We start from the raw sequence: 20608 nt of genomic DNA on the forward strand, positions 1-20608 counted from the left end.
AATGGCCTGGGTAATCTTCATTGGTCTGGAGTTTGGCCATCAACCTTGTGCAACTGCTGGTACAAAGGAGGCATATTGCCTCAGGAACCGAATGATCCAAATTCTCCAACTGTTCAGGAAAACAAACAATTTGAATGACCTGCTTGTAACTAATACTTGTTTGATTTTGCGATCGTGGGACTCTATTCCTGATAGCTTGCTAATTGATGTGTGTTCCTCGAAATGAGAATTGATGACGTTGCTGCACTCTGTAAAAACAATGTTTTTTTTAGTGTGACTGGATTGTTAGCCGTAACTAAATCTTGCATTATCATTTATATTATCACTGCAGACAGGAAATTAAACCTTTTTATTCTATTTCCCCTTATTTATTGAAATATCCGTCTCAAGCCTTTAAAGGTAAATGTATACGTTGTAAACTAAATTTGCTCTTAATGAAAGAGGTTGTAGGTCGCTGAACGGGCATCCTTAGAGAGGAGAGGTTGTGTCACCATTGTCAGCAGGAAAGTGAAACAGTGAAGCACCTCATTATTGACTGTCAGGCTTTGGTGGTGTTTGATCGTCTGATAATTGATCGTGGAAACTGTCTGAAGAAATCTGCCAACATGCAATCAATTATCAGAGGATTAAGCGGGCTCCTACAAACCCACTCCCCCAGACTCCTCCCCATCTTACCTGTTTGCTCGCCGCCTGGTCCACTTCAGCCATGCAGCGTCAGATCAGTCCCTCTAACGCGGGTCCGATCCGATGCCACAGGGTCCCTTTTCTTTTTTTTTTCGGTCCCCCGCCTCCAATATTGCAGAATCGGTGGACACCTCTGCAACCCCCCCCAAGGCTAATACATACCGATCATGGGGAGCGGGGACACCCCCGCAACCCACACTCCACATGTTCTCTATGTATTAGCCTAATTGTTTGCTTTTAATTGATCTAATGGATCATTCGATAATTAAAAACGAACAATTATGCTAATACCTTTGTCACTTGTGCCTGTTCGCATGCAATTTTGACTTAGGGTTGATTATCATGATTATCATATTTGTGCATTCTCTCCTAACTCGTTTTGGAGCGTATTTTAAATGCTCAGGAGATTTCGCTATGCAATGCTGTGCTTGCTTTTCTTATTGAGGTGCTGAAATTGTTTCTCTTTTTGTACAATGTATGTGTCTTACAATGCTCTTAAGGCTGTTATGTTTGGTGTATGATTGTATGTTTTTGCTTCCAAGGTCCTATTATCCTGTATTTTATTCGTTTGTGGTATTTTTGTGTGAAGTTTATTCTTAACTGTATCACACAATAACAGAAAACTAAAAACAAAGGATGATCCAGCTTTTCTATCCCCTATTACCACATCGCCATCACCCCGTTCATTGGAAGATTGTACCGAAGGGGGCCTTCACCCAACTCCAAGACTTGGAGAACTGGACAACCGCCTTCACGGCCATCCATCTGGCTTCCCTGCCACAAAGGCCCTGAACCTGCCCTCCTCCTGCTCCTCCTCTTCCTTAGGGATGATCTCCCTCAGTGTCTAGCTGGTGACTGCCGGGATTTCCCTATTCTTCTAGGCCTAACGAGACATGTTATGTTGCCACCCTGCTTGACCACCTGAAAGCCCCCACTTGTGCCTACAACCGTGCCCTTGGGTGGTTTGCCTTCTTCCTTTGGGACAGAGGGCTACACACAGGGCCGGCCTTAGAAGCCGCAGCACCTCACATTTATTTATTTATTTATTTAAATTCTTGATAACGCGCCAAATCACAGTGCACATAGAACAAACAAGACAAAAACTGAACAAGAAAATTGAGAGGCAGAAATCTCAGGAGGGACTATATGGCAAGAGCTAAGGAGCATTAAAAAGGATGGGTCTTGAGTTTTTTCTTGAACTGGATCAGTGAGGAGGAGCTCTTGAGGTGAAGAGGAAGAGTGTTCCAAAGAGCAGGGGCTGTGACACTGAAGATGGCTTTGCCAAACTTGACTGAGCGGAACCGTGGCTGAGTAAGCATGGCTTGCTCAGTGGACCTGAGTGAACGGCCAGGGACATAGCGATGAATACACTGGGTCAGATAGATGGGTGCGGAACCAGTCAAACATTTGAAGGTGAGAGTGAGTATCTTAAAGGATACCTATGCTTGATGGGCATGAAGTGCAGTTTGTTCCTTGCTTCAGTGGTAGAAGAGTGCCTGGCTAAACCAAGCACTGCTCGGACTGCGCCGTTTTGGGTTGTCTTGAGAGCAGTGATATTAGCAGTAGATGCACATGCTAGGAGACTATTGCAGTAGTCTAACCTGGAATTAACAAGGGCAGATGCAAGAAGGGACATATTGCTCACAGAGAGAAAAGGACACATTGCACAAAGTTGCTTGTTAATCCAGCTACAAGATGCCCTGGTTTTAGTGACATGTTGGCGCATTGAGAGCTCTGCATCAATGGTGACGCCGAGAGTCTTAACACTTTGTGCCACTGGAATAGATACATTAGCAATAGTAAATGAGTCGTATTCCTTTGGAAGATTTTTTGACATGTGGCTTTAACCTGCAATGAGGAGCTCAGTTTTATCTGCGTTCAGAGCCATGAAGTTCTTACTCATCCATGAATGGATGACAGAGTAGATGGCAGAGATAGCCTTGGAGTCAGTAGTGTAGGAGCCAGACAATTCAAGGACGACCTAGGTGTTGTCAGCATAGTTGGTATAAAGAACACCCAGGTCGTCAAGCATGCGAAGCAGGGGGAGAATATAGATGTTAAACAAGGTGGGAGATAGGGAGGAACCCTGGGGGTACCCTGCCCCTAGTCATGCAGCAGGGGCGGGCACTTTTTTCAATAGGCACGGCAGGCATCCTATTGTAATTGAGTGCGCTACGGAGAGAGCGCAGTGCATTAATTTCAATAGTGTGCCTGCTTGGGGGAGACCTTGAAAGGCTTCCCCCAAACTGGCATGGCAGGGGTCTAATGGCCGGCGCCCCGGGTGGCCGTCCGCCCTGCCCTAAGGCCGGATCTGGGTACACACTCTGTCCTTCGCCTTTTCTCTGTGAACACAGGGTTTATAAGTGTGATGTCCCCCAAGGCTCCATACTTTCCCCTTGGCTTTTTATCACTCCCCTGTAACCATTGGCCAGGGTGAGTGCCCCCTTTTCCTGAATCTTCCAGGCCTCTGCAAATGATACACAGTTTGTCTTCAAGCTGAGCGGGGACCCTACTCTTGCACCCCGTTCAATCCCATCCTGCCCCACCTGTGCCCAAAACTGGATGCCTGTGAATAACATCTGCCTCTGTGCCCGAGCGGCTGAAATCTGAATGGGCTCGGCACCCATCCCCTTGCAACTGTGGACAGAATAAGTTTTTGTGGGCAGAGTGATTGTTAAAGACACATTTAAACATTTGACTCACAAACAATGGACTCATGTCAAGTCACAATAATGTTATTTTGATTGGAATTTGTAAATTTCACATCTGCCCTATTCAGTACATCCAGCATCCCCAATGAGCCAGTGGGTGTTGCAGCTTTGACCACAGATCTTTTGGCCCTGAGGCGAGTAGCCATGGGGGGTGGCAACAGTGAGCGGGAATCCACACGTCCCGATGTGTCATGGGTGTGCTAGAAAGTATTTGATCCCTGGCACTTACCTTTTCACAAATTAAGCACTGTTTGCAGTGCTTGCATTTGCCCCCTGCCCCTTCTGCAGATTTACCTGATCCAAATGTTCCAAGGCTTTGAAGATCAGCCCCCACCTCCTATCCCTTTGCGCCCTAAACATGGCCTGCTCACATATGGTGTCTTATAAAACACAGAAATAAATAACCAGAACAACTTTTCATTAAAGCATTTGAGGTTGAAGTCTACTAAAAAACTCCCTTGGGCTTAAGTTTGATGTGTGAGTGTTTGCGTTTTAGGTCAATTTGGTAGCCTTGTGTTTTATTTTGCAAGAAGATGTCCCCCGAGGGGCCCAACCAGGGCTCAAGTCAAAGGAACACGCGGGTGGGACGGAGTCCCCCCCATTTCATTCACAGAGTGGACTCTGTCCCCCCCCATCTAAAAGAGAAACATTGGATGTCCTCTTTGAATTTATGAATTAAAGCAGACCTTGAGGATCAAATCGCAGTCTTCAGGTTTGTAGGCCGGACACTTTACCACTGCACTATATAACCTAATCAAAAATAACAAACCACTAAAGGTGAAATATCCCATTTCGGTACAGCAAGTTCCAGGGAAAACATTTGTATTGGTTCTTGGAGTTTAAAACATGCACACATTTTAACGTTTTCAAAAACGCTATTAGAAGAAAATATCCTGTCTTGGTTTTGTGTGTGTTGATTTTATGAAAGGCAAATGCCATTCGTCCTGTTCAATTTGGGTGGTCAGGCAAAGCCAATTTAATGAAATGCGCATTTTTCACTTTGATATGCTAGTTTCTGGTGAAGTCACATTCCATTGAATTTGTTGATGAGTCCCCCCACTTGCTCTAGGGGGTGACCTGCCATCTTTGGTGGTTCTCAACTTTGAAAGGATCAGCCGCGAGCACCAGTAATGAACAGTGCAGTCTCCAGAGACAGAGTCGAGATCATACAGGAAACAAATTTGACTAATCATGTATTATTTTGAAGGCCCATTACAAAAGATCAGTTGGCTGCTCAAAGGTGACGTAACTTGTACAAACATAGAAATAAGACAGACCCAGCAATGCAGATGAGAAAAGGCACATGCACACGGAAGCAGCAATTGCCAGAGCGAGCCTCCAGGCAGTTGTGCCCGCGAGCAGTCTTCTCAGAGACCCGCCTGGTCATCGAAGCAGGAGAGAGGCACCAATCCGTCTAGCACCCCAGTCTCTATTGAAGGCATGGTGGCACCCAGTGGTTGGTTCTGATTAACTTCTAGGGTCCATAACTTTGCCAATATGGAGGAGGGAGCCAGTGCCGCTGTCCCTCAGGACGAAGATGAAGGGATGGTCCAGGTGGTATTCGAGAGAAAGTCCCAAGCGAGCGGGGGTCGGAGGAAGGCCTTCTTCTCCATCTTCGTTTAGCTCCAGCAGGGTCTTGTGCTGCACCTGAGTCATCTTCAAGGCTTTGGCAGAGAGTTTGCTAAAGTCAGGTGAAGCGAAGAGAGACTCCAGCTCTGCAAACGGTAGAAGGAGAAAGGAGGAGGAAGGGAAGCGGGGCGGGAGATGAGAGAATTAATCTCATAAATGCATAGATCATAAAGCGAAGTCTCACAATACATTAAAAGCACATAAGAAAATGTCTAACGCATAACACAGGATTGTATTGAAGCGGAACGGCTACGGGCACATACACGATTTGCATAAAGAGCCTAGAAGTCTCCTTGGAGAAGCTTTAACCGCTGAGTCCATTCTTCCCTGGCAATTTCTGGCCTTCTTTTGATGAATTCTGGTCTCACACAGGAGGGAATAAGCACCACCTTTTTTGAAGGCAATTACCTGCCCACAAAAACCTATTCTAGGAAACACACTTCTTGCTCATTTTACTTTGTAAATTAATTGAATAGTATAACCATTCGAATGCTGAGCGAGGATTCTCATTGGACAATCTGTAAGCTACAAGAACCGGTAGAGCCTGCAGAATGCTACATTTTAGGAGTACAAGCAGAGCGCAGAGGACACACAGCCAATGCCCCGATTGTTACTGTTGTGCCGCAAACATCTACATTCTTGTATCTACACCATATATTTAGAAGGGGGACGTAGGTTACAAACGCTTTATCGAGCTCACCCTCCCTGCTTAGCAGGAGTTATGGGCCTGTATCCCTTGTTAAACACCTCTGCTGTGCTCAGACCTTTGTCTCAGTTTTCAGGGCTCGTATCTCGGTCTGGGTCCATAAACCCTCATTAGAACACTGGAATGTTGGCAGTTCCATTGCAGGCAATGCACTAGCAAAGGGCAGCAATGGCTGGTACGGGTGGGTCCTTTGTCCCAACGTTCCAATGTTTCTCCTTTGTCTCTTCTAGATTTAAGCCCATCAGTCTACCCTGATTTGGTGCAATGATGACCACTCCTCAGGCCGTTCCCAGCTGGTAATGTCCCTTGGCCTACCTTAAACGCCTCCACTGTGCTCGAGCCTTTTAACTTGGGCCGCGGGCTGTTAACACTTGATAATGCCCTTGATTGTGGCATGTTGTCGATTTGATGATGCGCAGCAGCAGCATATTTATTCTTAGGTTTTGCCCACAAGATGCCAACCTGTACCAAAAAAGACCTTTCTTATAATTTCCCATGGGCAATCCCTTGAGATGCTTGGCGTAGCTTGTAGGTTGGGGCAGGTCTATCATGCAAGGGGGTTTTCCCTGGAGAAAATGAGCATATCATATTGATTGCCAGCTGATCTGTGTTCACAGATCTGCTTGCTCTGTACTGGATCCCTAAACCCACTTCCTTTGGTTCTGTTTTGTTTTCTGCATAGGGGTGCCGTTTGGGGCAGGGGATCCACACCTGGGTATTTTTGAGGCCGGGAATAAAAACAAGATAGTTTGCTCAAGTTATTCGAATTGTAACAATGCTAATGTCAATGACACCCCCCCGATCCCCTTTTATAGGACTTCTGCCCTGGTGTCAGCCCAGCTGGGTTTTGCCAATGTTTGGCTGTGCTAGCCTTTGTGAAGTTGTTGCCACCGATGGTTGCTTCGAGCAGCAATTTCTAGGCTAGATGCAATGTCTGTCTTAACGGCTGTTACTGTTTGAAGGCCCAGTTAGTGTTTCTAAGCGATGCTATATCTTGTTTTAGAACTTTCTCTTGCTTAAGCAATATTGCAGATTTTTTAGGCCTCCGTGATGTTCCTTAGACTTAAAAACCAGATGTATCTGAGATTGTCTAGTGGTGCTGCTAAAGGCTTACTTCGCATCTTGCGGAGTGAGGCCCCGCGACCCTTGCAGTTTTTTGTATTGTTTTGTTATTTTTGTGAAATGTTACGTTTTCTTGAGTTACCCTCCTCTGCCATGCATTGAGTCCAGAGATGGTCGCGCTATGAAACACTTGTGTATGGGCGCGATACAAATAAAATATATCATGGTTGCAGGTGTGGGTCATCCAGTGCAATTAGTCCATTTGGTTATTACCACTGCATAACCAGCTTTGCAAAAACCAGCTATGGATAGTCCTCCCGTGAAGGATGCCGGTACGATAGCACATTGGGTTAAGCTCTCCCAGCTGAGACCTGTACGTTGCGGATTTGAAACCGGGCAAGGTTCACTCTGTGTATGAACCTTCCGAGGTCAATTAAATGATTTCCACTTTCAGATGAGTTAAAATAATTGTATATAAAAATAGCTTATGTAAAGTGCTTTGCTGAATGCACTATTTACTACATGACAACAGGTAATGTCGTGTAAAAGCCTATGAATAATGTTCGTGTCACAGGCTATCTGCGGCATCACTACTGACTTGTAATAAGAAAATGGCAAGACAACTCCTCTGTAATCAGTTATTACAGCTGGTAACACTTTTGCTGAGCCAGCATAGAGCAGAATTCCAGCTGTCACTGCAGTACTTCATTAAAGCAGGAGTAGCTTTTCAAATTCCATTCTTGTAAAGTAGCTTTCAGCGACTCTTTGCAGCCATTAATTGATAAGGAACCATTTATGGTAGCACGTAGATTTTGTGCGCTACTCGAGAAGCAACAAACAGTCTGCACATTTTTCGATGCATGCGATTAAACGGCTTACATTATGTTTCTGCAACCCACTGGAAGCCGTGTATTTGATGGTGTACTTCTTTTTTAATCCAAACAGATGTTACATTGACTGCATGTATCAGCGACTTGAAGATCACTCCCATTAGAGGAAGCACGTGGCCAGTATCAAAGGGGATGACACAGACGGCTATGTGTTATAAGGAATAAAATACCCCCTACCATACGCTACAAGGATATTGCAAGTCACCTCAGAGTTCTGTGACCTTATGAAGGAAGGACTCTTTGGCCTTCAGCCTCGTTTCCCAATTTGGCCCTTTCTCGTTCCGCGCAGTGTAGCTACTACGTGGTAACAGGTGTTTGTGTTTTTTTGGCGAAACGGCATTCCTTCTTTCCCATTGGATATGCTGCCATTACCACATGGCGATTATGTTTCTTTGGGCCGCTGTCCTCGTTTCTTTGCTTCTTTGCTCTGTCTGTGATATTGTTCTTTGGGCCTTGCTCCAGACATGGCTTTCTGGGGAAATTAGCCCGGAATGGCCCTCACCAATGTGAGGCCCCCTTTCCCGGAGTGGTCGCTTCAGTAGAGCCTCTTTTCCTGCACATGCCCCTTGGTAAAGGGTCTTTCCACGACTAATATTTTGTTCAGCTACTTTGTTCGGTGCATCTTGCCTTTCTGTTAACGTTACATCTGGATAGCCTGCTTTCTGTGCTCTAACTGTTGCAACAGTATTATTGAGCAGTTGCCCTTGGTTGGTATACGTCTTATGCGTTAGCTCGGTTTAGCTCTCCACTTCTTATACTGTTGCATCTGGCCTGGTGGTCTTCACCACTTGCCCATGCTTGGGGCTGTTTTCCTTTTCTTTTTGCCCCTGCCCTGTTGTTCTTGAGTAGTGCCTCTCTGGAGCCTGTTGTGCATGGTCTGTTCTTTTTGCTATTGACCTTATATGACCTATTCCCTGAGGTTTCAGGTCTTCAGATGTCACCCCTGTGCTGTTATTTAAATCCACCTGCTCTTGTTCTGGCAGTATAGTTGGCCACAACACCCTGCACCCGCACCCACCTACCTACCATTTGCCAATCCAAGTTCCTTCATAAATGTAGTGCTGCCACCCTTCCCCACCCCCTCCAGCCCCCTCTCATACATACTCATTTCCTGGACGGTGTCGGCCAGGTTGGCCTCGTATTTTAAATTCAGCCGGGGCACGGTCAGGGCCACGTTGACTGGTTGGAGGGCGGTATCGATGTCATGGACAAACTCGGAGGTCAGCCCTTCTTCAATGAGCGTCAGGTTCTGGGTGACGGTAAGTGGCAGGAAGAACATGATGTTGACCCCGCCTGTCAGGGGCAGCTGGGCGATCTGTGGAGAAACAGGTGTCACTGCTTGCGAGATGTGAGCGTGGGTTGTGCCCTTGCACACAGATGAGACATCTCTAAACTACAACTAGTTCTTCTTACTTCACTCTTTATGTACAAACGTCTCATGTATTCATTTTTGCACTGGTTAAGCGCTTTAAACCCAGAGGCATCAAGTTTAAAGGATTTATACCACAGATATAAAACATTATATTAGGTTCATCGGCGTTAGAATACAATAGGACAGACCAAGGTAATGGCGTATGAGAACAGCAGAGTCTTAAGCTGTTTCCGGGGCACGATTCTATGTCATTTCATTGCATGCAATTTCATCCCCTGTTTTTATTGGGGGGGGTACCCCCAACCTCCCTCCCCCACTTATTTTGAGATATTCTCTACCCCCAAACCCTTATCTGCCCTCTCCCACACACCCCTAAAAAATTTGATAAGCATGTTCGTTGTTGTTCGTTGTGATATACACGTTAAAATGTCAGGGGATGAAATTGTAGGCGATGAAGGTCCAGTAGGATTGCTCTGATCTTAGAGTCGAAGGTAGAGAGAGTTCCAGTTTTTGGAGGCGATGACTTGGAAACTGACATGTAACCGGTGCCTAGTTGCCTCGGGGTGAAGCGAGCTAAATACAAATGTAAATATACAAAATAGACGTAACCAGTCCCCATGCCTTCACCAGGATAACATTCCTTTCTGACCCCCCAAAAGCTCATTTTTCATATCCAGGGTGTAAGGATTGCAACATCATGGAGTGGTCGTTCAGTTTCAGACTCTGCTGGGAATGTGTTAACACTCCTAGGAGAGGGCTCAGGCAGGGATGGCATGGGGTAGAGAGATTATCCTGCAAGAGGCCGGACAGTAGTCCACCACTGATGGCAAAATATTAAAAGGCGTACCCTGGCCGAAATGGCAGGGGGTGGATAGACCGCACTCTAGCACAGGAGGAAGAGTACTCTTGCATGGGATCTACTCTGGTACACAAGAGAGTAATTTTATCCAGAGCACAAATGAAAATACTAATGAATGGGAACAGGAGCACGGATGCAAATGACAAGACGTTCAAGGAAACACTTGAATGTAGGTCTAGGGATTTCTCTGGCACTAATAGTGGGAACTCGCTCACTACCTGCTGTGAAGAGTATACTAATGGCAAGGTGGTGGGGTGAGTAGTCTGGCACCGATGGCCAGGGACGGAGAGGGGACCCTAGTATAGAAGGGTGAGGTCCTGGTATTAGTTGTGGAGGTTGACGCAGTCCTCTGGCACTTACGGGTGGAGAAGAGTTATCCTGGAGGGCCTGCCATATGGGAGCAAAATCCTCACCTGCCCTACCTGGACAGAAAGAGATTTGCACAAAATAATCTGTTGTAGCCAAGCCGAGTGGTAAAACGGGGTATTTTTTCTCTGTCGCTTTCATTTCTGACCACCAATCTATAAATTGCTGTGCCAGCGAAAGGGGATCCTTGTGCGCCACCACCTCCCAATATAGAGGGGGGGGGGGTTCAGGGTCTATTCCCTAGAAGCTTCACTCCCTGAGCCTAGCCCTTCGACCCCTGAAGCCTAGTTGGAAACGCGCATAATGCGAGACTCGTTCTCTAGACCTAGGCTTCCTGGCATAGTGGCTGGCAAGTGTCTGGGGAATCTCGCATTTGGTGAGCGAGCTTGAGCATCGCCTTGGGTAAATCCGGCAAACAAATGTACAGCTACTACAGTGTTGCTGGCTCAGAGCTGAATGCGCCAGATTCTGAGGCAATGTTATTCCCCGTTATGGAGCCCTGTTGAACTACTTTAGGATTTGGAGGAAGGTACATTCACAGGTGGTGCTCCTTCTATTTCTGGAGCAAATGCCTCCAGCTGAGTACTGGAGGTTTTCCCGCCACTTTACTTCTAAGATGGGCATTTGATGGTGTTGTAAAAGTGGCCGTGGTTCCATTGCTACCACCTTTTCCCTGCACCGCCAAACTTGCTATAAGGCCTAGTGTTCGGTGAATGAGGACAAATCCTCCTGGGGATATAGGTGAGCCTCTGATGAGTGAGCTGTACATCTAGGGGTAGTGCCAGGGTTGTGAATGCTTTGCATGGGAGGTGAAGCATCGTGTGATGATGGAGCTGTACATCTGGGGGCAGTGCCAGTGTTGTGAATACTTTGCATGGGAGGTGAAGCATCGTGTGATGATGGAGCTGTACATCTAGGGGCAGTGCCAGTGTTGTGAATGCTTGGCATGGCATGTCAAGCATCCTATGATGCGTGAGCTGTACATCTAGAGGTGGTGCTAGTGTTGTGGATGCTTTGCATGGCAGGTAAAGCATCTTGTGATGAGGGAGCTGTACATCCGGGGCAGTGCCAGTGTTGTGAATGCTTTGCATGGGAGGTGAAGAATCTGGTGATGAGGGAGCTGTACAGCTAGGGGCAGTGCCAGTGTTGTGAATGCTTAGCATGGCAGGTAAAGCATCTTGTGACGTGTGAGCTGTAAATCTAGGGGATTTCCAGAGTTGTGAATGCTTTGCATGGGAGGTGAATATTCTTGTGATGAGTGAGCTGTACATCCAGTGGTAGTGCCAGTGTTGTGAATGCTTTGCATGGCAGGTGAGGCATCTTGTGATGAGTGAGCTGTACATCTAGGGGCAGTGCCATTGTTGTGAATGCTTAGCATGGCAGGTGAAGCATCTTGTGATGTGTGAGCTGTACATCTAGGGGCAGTGCCAGAGTTGTGAATGCTTAGCATGGGAGGTGAAGCATTGTGTGATGAGTGAGCTGTACATCTAGGGGTAGTGCCAGTGTTGTGAATGCTTTGCATGGGAGGTGAATAATCTTGTGATGAGTGAGCTGTACATCCAGTGGTAGCACCAGTGTTGTGAATGCTTTGCATGGCAGGTGAAGCATCTTGTGATGTGTGAGCTGTACATCTAGGGGCAGTGCCATTGTTGTGAATGCTTAGCATGGCAGGTGAAGCATCTTGTGATGTGTGAGCTGTACATCTAGGGGCAGTGCCAGAGTTGTGAATACTTTGCATGGGAGGTGCGTAATCGTGTGATGAGTGAGCTGTACATCTAGGGGCAGTGCCAGTGTTGTGAATGCTTTGCATGGGAGGTGAAGAATCCTGTGATGAGTGAGCTGTACATCTAGGGGCAGTGCCATTGTTGTGAATGCTTAGCATGGCAGATGAAGCATCTTGTGATGTGTGAGCTGTACATCTAGGGGCAGTGCCAGTGTTGTGAATGCTTTGCATGGCAGGTGAAGCAATGTGTGATGAGTGAGCTGTACATCTGGGGGCAGTGCCAGGGTTGTGAATGCTTTGCATGGGTGGTGAAGCATATTGTGATGAGGTAGATGTACGTCTGGGGGGAGTGCCAGTGTTGTGAATACTTTGCATGGGAGGTGAAGCATCGTGTGATGATGGAGCTGTACATCTAGGGGCAGTGCCAGTGTTGTGAATGCTTTGCATGGGAGGTGAAGCATCGTGTGATGATGGAGCTGTACATCTAGGGGCAGTGCCAGTGTTGTGAATGCATGGCATGTCAAGCATCCTATGATGCGTGAGCTGTACATCTAGGGGTGGTGCTAGTGTTGTGGATGCTTTGCATGGCAGGTAAAGCATCTTGTGATGAGGGAACTGTACATCCGGGGCAGTGCCAGTGTTGTGAATGCTTTGCATGGGAGGTAAAGAATCTAATTGATGAGGGAGCTGTACAGCTAGGGGCAGTGCTAGTGTTGTGAATGCTTAGCATGGCATGTCAAGCATCCTATGATGCGTGAGATGTATGTACATCTAGGGGTAGTGCTAGTGTTGTGAATGCTTTGCATGGCAGGTAAAGCATCTTGTGATGCGTGAGCTGTACATCTAGGGGTGGTGCTAGTGTTGTGAATGCTTTGCATGGCAGGTAAAGCATCTTGTGATGAGTGAGCTGTACATCCGGGGCAGTGCAAGTGTTGTGAATGCTTTGCCTGGGAGGTGAATAATCTTGTGATGGGTGAGCTGTACATCTCGGGGTAGTGCCAGGGTTGTGAATGCTTTGCATGGCAGGTAAAGCATCTTGTGATGAGGGAGCTGTACATCCTGGGCAGTGCCAGTGTTGTGAATGCTTTGCATGGCAGGTAAAGCATCTTGTGATGAGGGAGCTGTACATCCGGGGCAGTGCCAGTGTTGTGAATGCTTTGCATGGCAGGTAAAGCATCTTGTGATGAGGGAGCTGTACATCCTGGGCAGTGCCAGTGTTGTGAATGCTTTGCATGGCAGGTAAAGCATCTTGTGATGAGGGGGCTGTACATCCGGGGTAGTGCCAGTGTTGTGAATGCTTTGCATGGCAGGTAAAGCATCTTGTGATGAGGGAGCTGTACATCAGGGGCTGTGCCAGTGGTGTGAATGCTTTGCATGAGAGGTGAAGCATATTGTGATGAGGTAGATGTACATCTGGGGGCAGTGCCAGTGTTGTGAATACTTTGCATGGGAGGTGAAGCATCGTGTGATGATGGAGCTGTACATCTAGGGGCAGTGCTAGTGTTGTGAATGCTTAGCATGGCATGTCAAGCATCCTATGATGCGTGAGATGTATGTACATCTAGGGGTAGTGCTAGTGTTGTGAATGCTTTGCATGGCAGGTAAAGCATCTTGTGATGAGTGAGCTGTACATCCGGGGCAGTGCCAGTGTTGTGAATGCTTTGCATGGGAGGTGAATAATCTTGTGATGGGTGAGCTGTACATCTAGGGGTAGTGCCAGGGTTGTGAATGCTTTGCATGGCAGGTAAAGCATCTTGTGATGAGGGAGCTGTACATCCTGGGCAGTGCCAGTGTTGTGAATGCTTTGCATGGCAGGTAAAGCATCTTGTGATGAGGGAGCTGTACATCCGGGGCAGTGCCAGTGTTGTGAATGCTTTGCATGGCAGGTAAAGCATCTTGTGATGATGGAGCTGTACATCCTGGGCAGTGCCAGTGTTGTGAATGCTTTGCATGGCAGGTAAAGCATCTTGTGATGAGGGAGCTGTACATCCGGGGCAGTACCAGTGTTGTGAATGCTTTGCATGGCAGGTAAAGCATCTTGTGATGAGGGAGCTGTACATCAGGGGCAGTGCCAGTGGTGTGAATGCTTTGCATGGGAGGTGAAGCATCTTGTGATGAGCGAGTTGATTTTCTGGTGAGACAGGAGTGTGTTTGTACACTGACTCACTTTGCAGTTGAAGTCAGAGTCTAGTCCGTATCTGACAAACGTGCTTCTGGCCGACATCATAGGGACCTGGATGGACGTCTGCTCGTCCAGGTGGAAGGTACGTGGTGCAGTTTCCTTCGGGTTAAATTTTGATGCCCACTGACCTGAAATAAATAGAAAATAAAAGTTGAATACCCAGCTTTTGGGTGACAGTAGTTTGAGAAATACCAGCATCCATCCATCTCTCTATACTGTCCTTGCTTCCTCCTACTCCTCATTTAATTAATAGTGCTGACGTCTACCCCATCTGGCTTTTCTGACCTTCCATTCTTGTCTACCCTGCTATCTCCTTAGTTCATCCTAGAATGCTGTTCTTGCCTCCTTTTCTCTTACACATTATGCCCTCCTGCCACCCCTAGAGTGTCAACCAGATACACACCTGAGGAAGCAATGTAATAACAATCCTGTGTCCTAGGGGCTTCATTAGGTGTTAGGTAGTCATAGTAAAAAAACAGGCAGTATTGGGGTATTTACCAGATGCGGCATTGAATGGAATACTGCACGTGGTAAATACGTTTAAATTATGAGGTGAAATATGGCCCAAAAAAGTCTTCAATTTTTGCCTCCACCTAGGAGGTAGAGGTAAATATTGTAAAAACTCCTCTGCAGTTATTTTTTTTGCTGTAGAGAAGGGAGCTGCAAGTACATGTCTGGACTGCATGAAAAAATAATATTGCATTGAGACATCCAAAGGGGTTAAAAAAAAGTGGGCCTCCCCATTGGAGAGAAATGTCAGAAATAACCCCTTTCTGAATCCCAAAAAGTGCAGCAGCGGTACTACCCTCTATTCTACACCGTGCATTTCCTTCCTCAAAGCAAGGGTTGAAATGGATTAAAAATAGACTTAAAAAGACCACATGCACATTTTCCAAAATACTAAATGCAGCATTTCTGGAAATCGCCATCTGTACTGCCAACCCAGCAGCAGCTTCCTCACCGGGCAGAGACCCACTATTGCCACATGCGGTAGCAGCGGGCCAAACCTGCCCAAGTTACTAAGAGGGCCTAAGGGAGCCAACCTGGCAAGCGAGTTTAACCCCTTGAAAAAACTATTGGTGGCTGGGCGCAATTTTCCTTCAAAGCATTTACCAACATGTTGCCAACGAATATTTTTTTCAAAATGTACTGGATAAAAATGCATAGGCTATAGAAATCGTTTTGAAAGATGGCCTTATGCACTAATTCAGTACTTACCAGTCAGACATTGCATAAATAAATAAACCGGGCAGTGGCTGAGGACTCTTCCTCTTGTGACCGCTTGCATGGGGTCACCAGAGGAAGTTACAGTTTGCTTTTCTTTCTTCTCCCCAGCGCAGAGCAGGGGTTTGGGGCGGCTGACTCTGGCCGGATCCTGAGATGTGGCTACACATCTGGTGCCGGATCTCGGATCCGGCGAGAGCCGGCCCAATGACCAGCGCTGCCTGTGCCATAGTACCCAAGCACATTATACCGGGCACAGCAACACCCCTTTGTGCCCATCAGAACATTGTGTGCTTATTAGAAACACTGAATGCACCGCAGACACGCGTTTGTGCCAAAGTAGCAATTGTGCTCCAGTGAAACATGCTCGCCATAAATCCTGCCAAAGAATTTAAACAAAAATACTCATTACATAGTGTGCCCGGAGATCTAATGTCCAGCACACAGAAAATGTTGTTATCACCGTTCCAAGTCCAGAAAGGAAAATGCTACTTGACTCTAAATGGGCGGGTTTGCAATTTAATATAGTAGCTATTCCACATTGGCATCTTTTACACAATGTGCCATCTAGCGGTAGGGCTCCTACATTGCATCGATTTTTTTTTTACAGTAGAAATGGAAAATTTCGCTAATGGGCGTGTCTCGAATGTCCTAATGTGGGCCCAACCCTCATAACATGGCACATATTGACCATTTTGTGAATGTTCTTTTTTCCACTGTATAATCATTACTGGGCACCACCCCATAGAGCAAGTTGTTTGGCCTCATTCGTTTTCAGTAGTGGGACTCTTACACTTTTGCCAACTGTTGAAACGCTTGGGGTTTCATCCTAGTCGGGAAATCCTGACGTGCACCCCTTGCTCTGTGGGCTTGGAGAGATGCTACACTTCATTTGTACTTCAATGATGACGACCAGCAAGGCACACTTGTGCAAGGTTGCTGTAGCGAATTGCCTGGCATTTTAGTGCGGGACTCTCCTTGTGCCCAGGTGCAAACCGATAGGTAAATGGTTAACCCTACACTGGCATGGCAGGAACTAAAACAGGTTATTTGTCCTTGCTCGTTTTCAGTAGAACGGCTCGCACACTTTTGGCAATTAAAATATGCGCTGGAGTGTGATTAGTGAACATACTGGTAGTTGCCCTCTGGCTGAGCACAGGGGCAACGAGCTGGTCTGGGTGGGCAGTGCTGGTCATTGGGCCGGCTCTAGGTGGATCCAAGAACCGGCACCAGATATGGAGCCGGATCTCGGGATCCGACAGGAGTCAGCCGCCCAAGACCATGAACGGCGCTGGAATAGTTAATAAAATTAAAAAAAACATGCAACGGCAGCATTGTCTTTTACCGCCGGCTTTGGCACTGGTGTGCAATGCACAATGCTCGCTACATGTACGCAACTGATTCCTTTCAGTTGTACATGTAGCGTGCATTACACACCAGTGCCAAAGCCGGCGGTAAAAGGCAATGCTGCAGTCGCGGGCGCATTTTTTTTTTTTAATAAAGTATTCCAGCATTGCTGGATGTACACTAAGAGCCCCACCTCCTCTAGACCACGCCCCTCGAGCACCACCTCCCCAATTCCTCCCCCACCCCGGTCCTTGTGTTGTGGGATCCCCACCACATTTCTTCCATTTCCACCAGTGTGAGTGGCAAGACCCCGCAGAGCAACAGAGGTTCGAGTCCCGGATCCGCGCTTAGAAACCGACTCGGATATTAAGCGCGTTATAAAAAAAAATAATTAAAATAAATAAATTAAATTGCGATGTCGCGTGTAGATCCATAACAAACGTGAAGCTTCGAAACTATTGTTACAAGAAAGTAGCATTTTCCTTTAGTGAGGTTTATTAGGCGCTACACGCTACTAAACGTCTGCGGTAAAAAGAAAGAAAAAATATTCTAAGCAAATATCGTGAAACAAAAGAACAGGGTATTCGCCCCAGAGAGTGTCTTTGTGGGTACCCGGACATAAACACTCACACTTTTCAGTTGTTGCGAACAGATCTAAGTGTGGACCTCCCCATTGCAACAAAATGCAATTTACGGCCTATTGTTTTCCCATTTGTGAGTGTATTGTTTTTTTGTATTTGTGCACATTTTAAAGGTCTGTTTAATTGTGTTTCTTGTTGTCATAGGAACAATGCTTTTGTTGATAATGGGGCACCGCTTTTCTCCATGGTTGATCATATAATGAAGCAGTGAAACCCCCAGCGGGGTGGAGGTGGGGACAATGTTGTCCATTAGTTGTCAGAATCCTAGTTTAATAGTCCGGGCGAAACAAGACACTGTAGCAACCCGGCACCATGGTGCAAACAGGTGGACGAAGTGCAGTTTGAAATGTACCACTAGATGGCAGGATTATCCATGACATGTGGATCTATGACTGATTTACGCTGAAAAAGAAATCGTTGCAGATGTGCTGCCTTCAGGCTAGCGGCTGTTGTCATACTGTCTGGAGCTGCTCATTGATGCCAGCGTCGTTGGCACATTCTGCTGGCGGTGCTTCTAAATTACAGTACACCCGTCGCGCTGCTCGATTAAGCCAGGTACTGCCCTCCCTAATTCAGTAGTGCCGCTGAATTATGGGACGGGCCTGCATAATTATACGGGAACCGTCCAATTGTTCCAGATGCTACCCAGTTCATAACAGGGGGCTAGCAATTATTGCCAGTCGCATTGCTTAGTGACGTATGGGTCTGGAAGTTTGAAGACCGATCAGTTATGCAAGCTGCTCCCCAGTAATGCGAGGGATCTGGCCGGTTACACCCGGGGGGAATTCCAAAGTGTAGAAAGGTACTGCACAGCATAGTGCCCTGCTAAGCCAGAGGCCTGCGGAAGCATGCCAAAGGCTGCCCAGTTACGCAAGGGGTCTGCCTAACCATTTGAGACCAAGGTCAGGTATTAGGTCAATAAACATTTTTCAAAAAAACGAATAATAAAAAAAAGATTTAGAAAGACCGCTCTGTGCTCGCACAGAGCGGTCTTTCTAAATCGGTCTGTGAGCCCCTGCGACACACACGAGTGCGCGCAGAGGTTGACAGGCACGCCAGAACCCGGAAGCGGCCACGAGGGAGATTGGGTACTTTTATGTGTGTGTGTGTGTGTGTTTTGGAGAGGGGGTCTTGGGAGGGGAGGGAGGCGGTGGGGGATGTTTTGGTGAATGGCCAGAGAGACCCCATGGCCCACCCTCTGCCTCGGCTCTCTTGCACCTTTCTGTGGGCCGCCCCTACCTCTATCCACATCCAGAGAACATGCATTAGCAAGCATGCAGAGACTTGTAAGACCACCACCTGTGCATTTTCAGAGGAAATTGAAGGTTGCTGGCGCTGGGCAGAATACTTTCGTTTGTGTCATTTTGTTTTAGTAGTGCGTGATTTAGTTTACATTTAAAAAGACAGGCAGGAAAAGTATCCACCCACCAGTAAACTCCCTTTTATCTTGTTGGATACTTTCAGCCAGGGCTTTAAGTGGCCAGGGGCTAGCCAGGCTAGAGCCCTAGCAGTCTAACACATCTGCTTCTCAGCCGTGGGGCTGCTGGGGCTCCCTCTGTCTTATTTAAAAACGGACACAAAGGGGTGTATTTACAATATGCAGACTGGATGAAAACAAGGTCCCCGGAGACCATGCAGAGTGACCCAAAATACATGTTTGCAGGGGCTCATGAGGTATTGTTTGGGGTAGGGATTCCCCCTCCAGGCCACGCCCTGATCACTTTAGGACACGCCTCTTATTAGGACCCTTCCTCTCGATTTGGCATCCCACTTACAGCACTGCATACTAGCCCAGCATCCATCATTTCGTCACGCTCACATTTCTTACTGCGTTCTCTCTTCTCCTTGGGCACCCCGCCCCTATGTTCCACTGTGTCTTTTCACCATGGAAATGATTACCTTTGAAGTAGGCGGCGCCCTGGAGAAGGATGCTGAGAGTCTTGGGGATTTCCGGCAGGAACCTGGTCACTTTGCCCCCGGTTTGCTGCTGTATCCAGCTGTTGGCCTCCTGCAGGTCTAAACGAGGATTCCCCGTCAGAACCTTGGGCTTCGCCCCATAGAACTTCTCCGCTGCGTTTACAAAATCCATTTTCAGCCGCAGTCCTGAGGAGGAGAAACAAGACATCAAACCCCAAAGTTAACCCAACTGGGGCCACTTCATGGCTGCCTTCTCTGAGACAAAAGACCCCTTTTTCTACCCAAAAAGCATAACTCCCATCATTTCACATGAATCCATCTTAAAGGCACATAATGCACCTTGTTTGGTGAATCTGCATTGCTATGGAAGAGAAACGTGTGTCCTATGCTCCTGGCATGTCCCAAACCCTTCACTGTAGACTTATGCTTACATACACTTTGTAGTGTTGTTAGGCTCTCTAAACAATTGGTCTGAGTTATTCATCTATAACAAGATTAATGTAGCGTCTTTTGAGGGAAAAACAGCTGGTGGCTCATGTCTCAAAGCTCTCAGAGTCTCTTACACCTTTCCCTGTGCAGTAGCAGAGAGGCACACAGCCGGCAGGGCAGGGGTGTGCAACCTGCGGTCCTCAATGTGTTTTGGACTACGACTCCCATGATTCCCCACCATTGAATGTGCTGGCTAGGGCTGATGGGATTTGTATTCCAAAACATCTGGCGAGGCAAAGGTTGCAGACCCCTGTGATAGGGCAATAGATACACTGCGCTCACGCTTGCCCAGTAACTTCTAGAGCCTACAGCCAGGGTTGTCCTCTTCAGAGAGATTCAAAAACTCAAGAGAACCACAGAAAAGATGGCAGATTTGAAGATTTCACCAGTATTGCTAAAGAAACTGTAAAATGAATATGTTTGAAAACATTAAATACTGCTAGTCCATGTATTCGTATTATACGATTTTACCGTATTTAAAAGCTTGCATGTATAAAAAAAACCTGAAAAATGCTACCACCAAAGGTTCGAATTCCAAAAGTTCGAACCTTTGGTGGTAGCATTGTAGGTAAGTATACAAATTTTAAAAAAGACTGGTATAGTGAGCAGGATGTAGCGGGGGACACCCCCGCATCACACCCAAAAAACAAAAAAAAAGAAGAAAAGGACCCTGCAGCGCCGGTTCCCGATCACGGAAGTGAAAGGGAACTGGCGCCGCAGGGACACGGCGTGAAGAGAAGGTAAGTAGGGTTTGTTTGTGTTGGGGGTGTGGGTGGGGGGGTGTGTTGAGGGTGTGGGTGGGGGGT

The 20608-nt window shown here is 47.1% G+C and overlaps 1 protein-coding gene across 1 annotated transcript in view; it reads right to left on the reverse strand.

Moving 5' to 3' along the window:
• Window positions 1-4571: 4571 nt before the first annotated feature.
• Window positions 4572-20608, reverse strand: part of SERPINF1 (serpin family F member 1) — a 55414-nt gene continuing 39377 nt past the window's right edge. Inside the window, exons 5-8 of the mRNA XM_069615368.1 lie at window positions 19296-19499; window positions 14170-14312; window positions 8787-8997; window positions 4572-5110 (exon numbers count right to left, since the gene is read on the reverse strand). Of these exons, the coding sequence (XP_069471469.1) occupies window positions 4863-5110; window positions 8787-8997; window positions 14170-14312; window positions 19296-19499 (806 nt within the window). The 3' untranslated portion in view covers window positions 4572-4862. The remainder of the gene's footprint in view (window positions 5111-8786; window positions 8998-14169; window positions 14313-19295; window positions 19500-20608) is intronic.

Source organism: Ambystoma mexicanum, chromosome 9, assembly GCF_040938575.1.
Source record: "Ambystoma mexicanum isolate Mex_15411 chromosome 9, UKY_AmexF1_1, whole genome shotgun sequence".
Lineage (NCBI taxonomy): Eukaryota > Metazoa > Chordata > Amphibia > Caudata > Ambystomatidae > Ambystoma > Ambystoma mexicanum.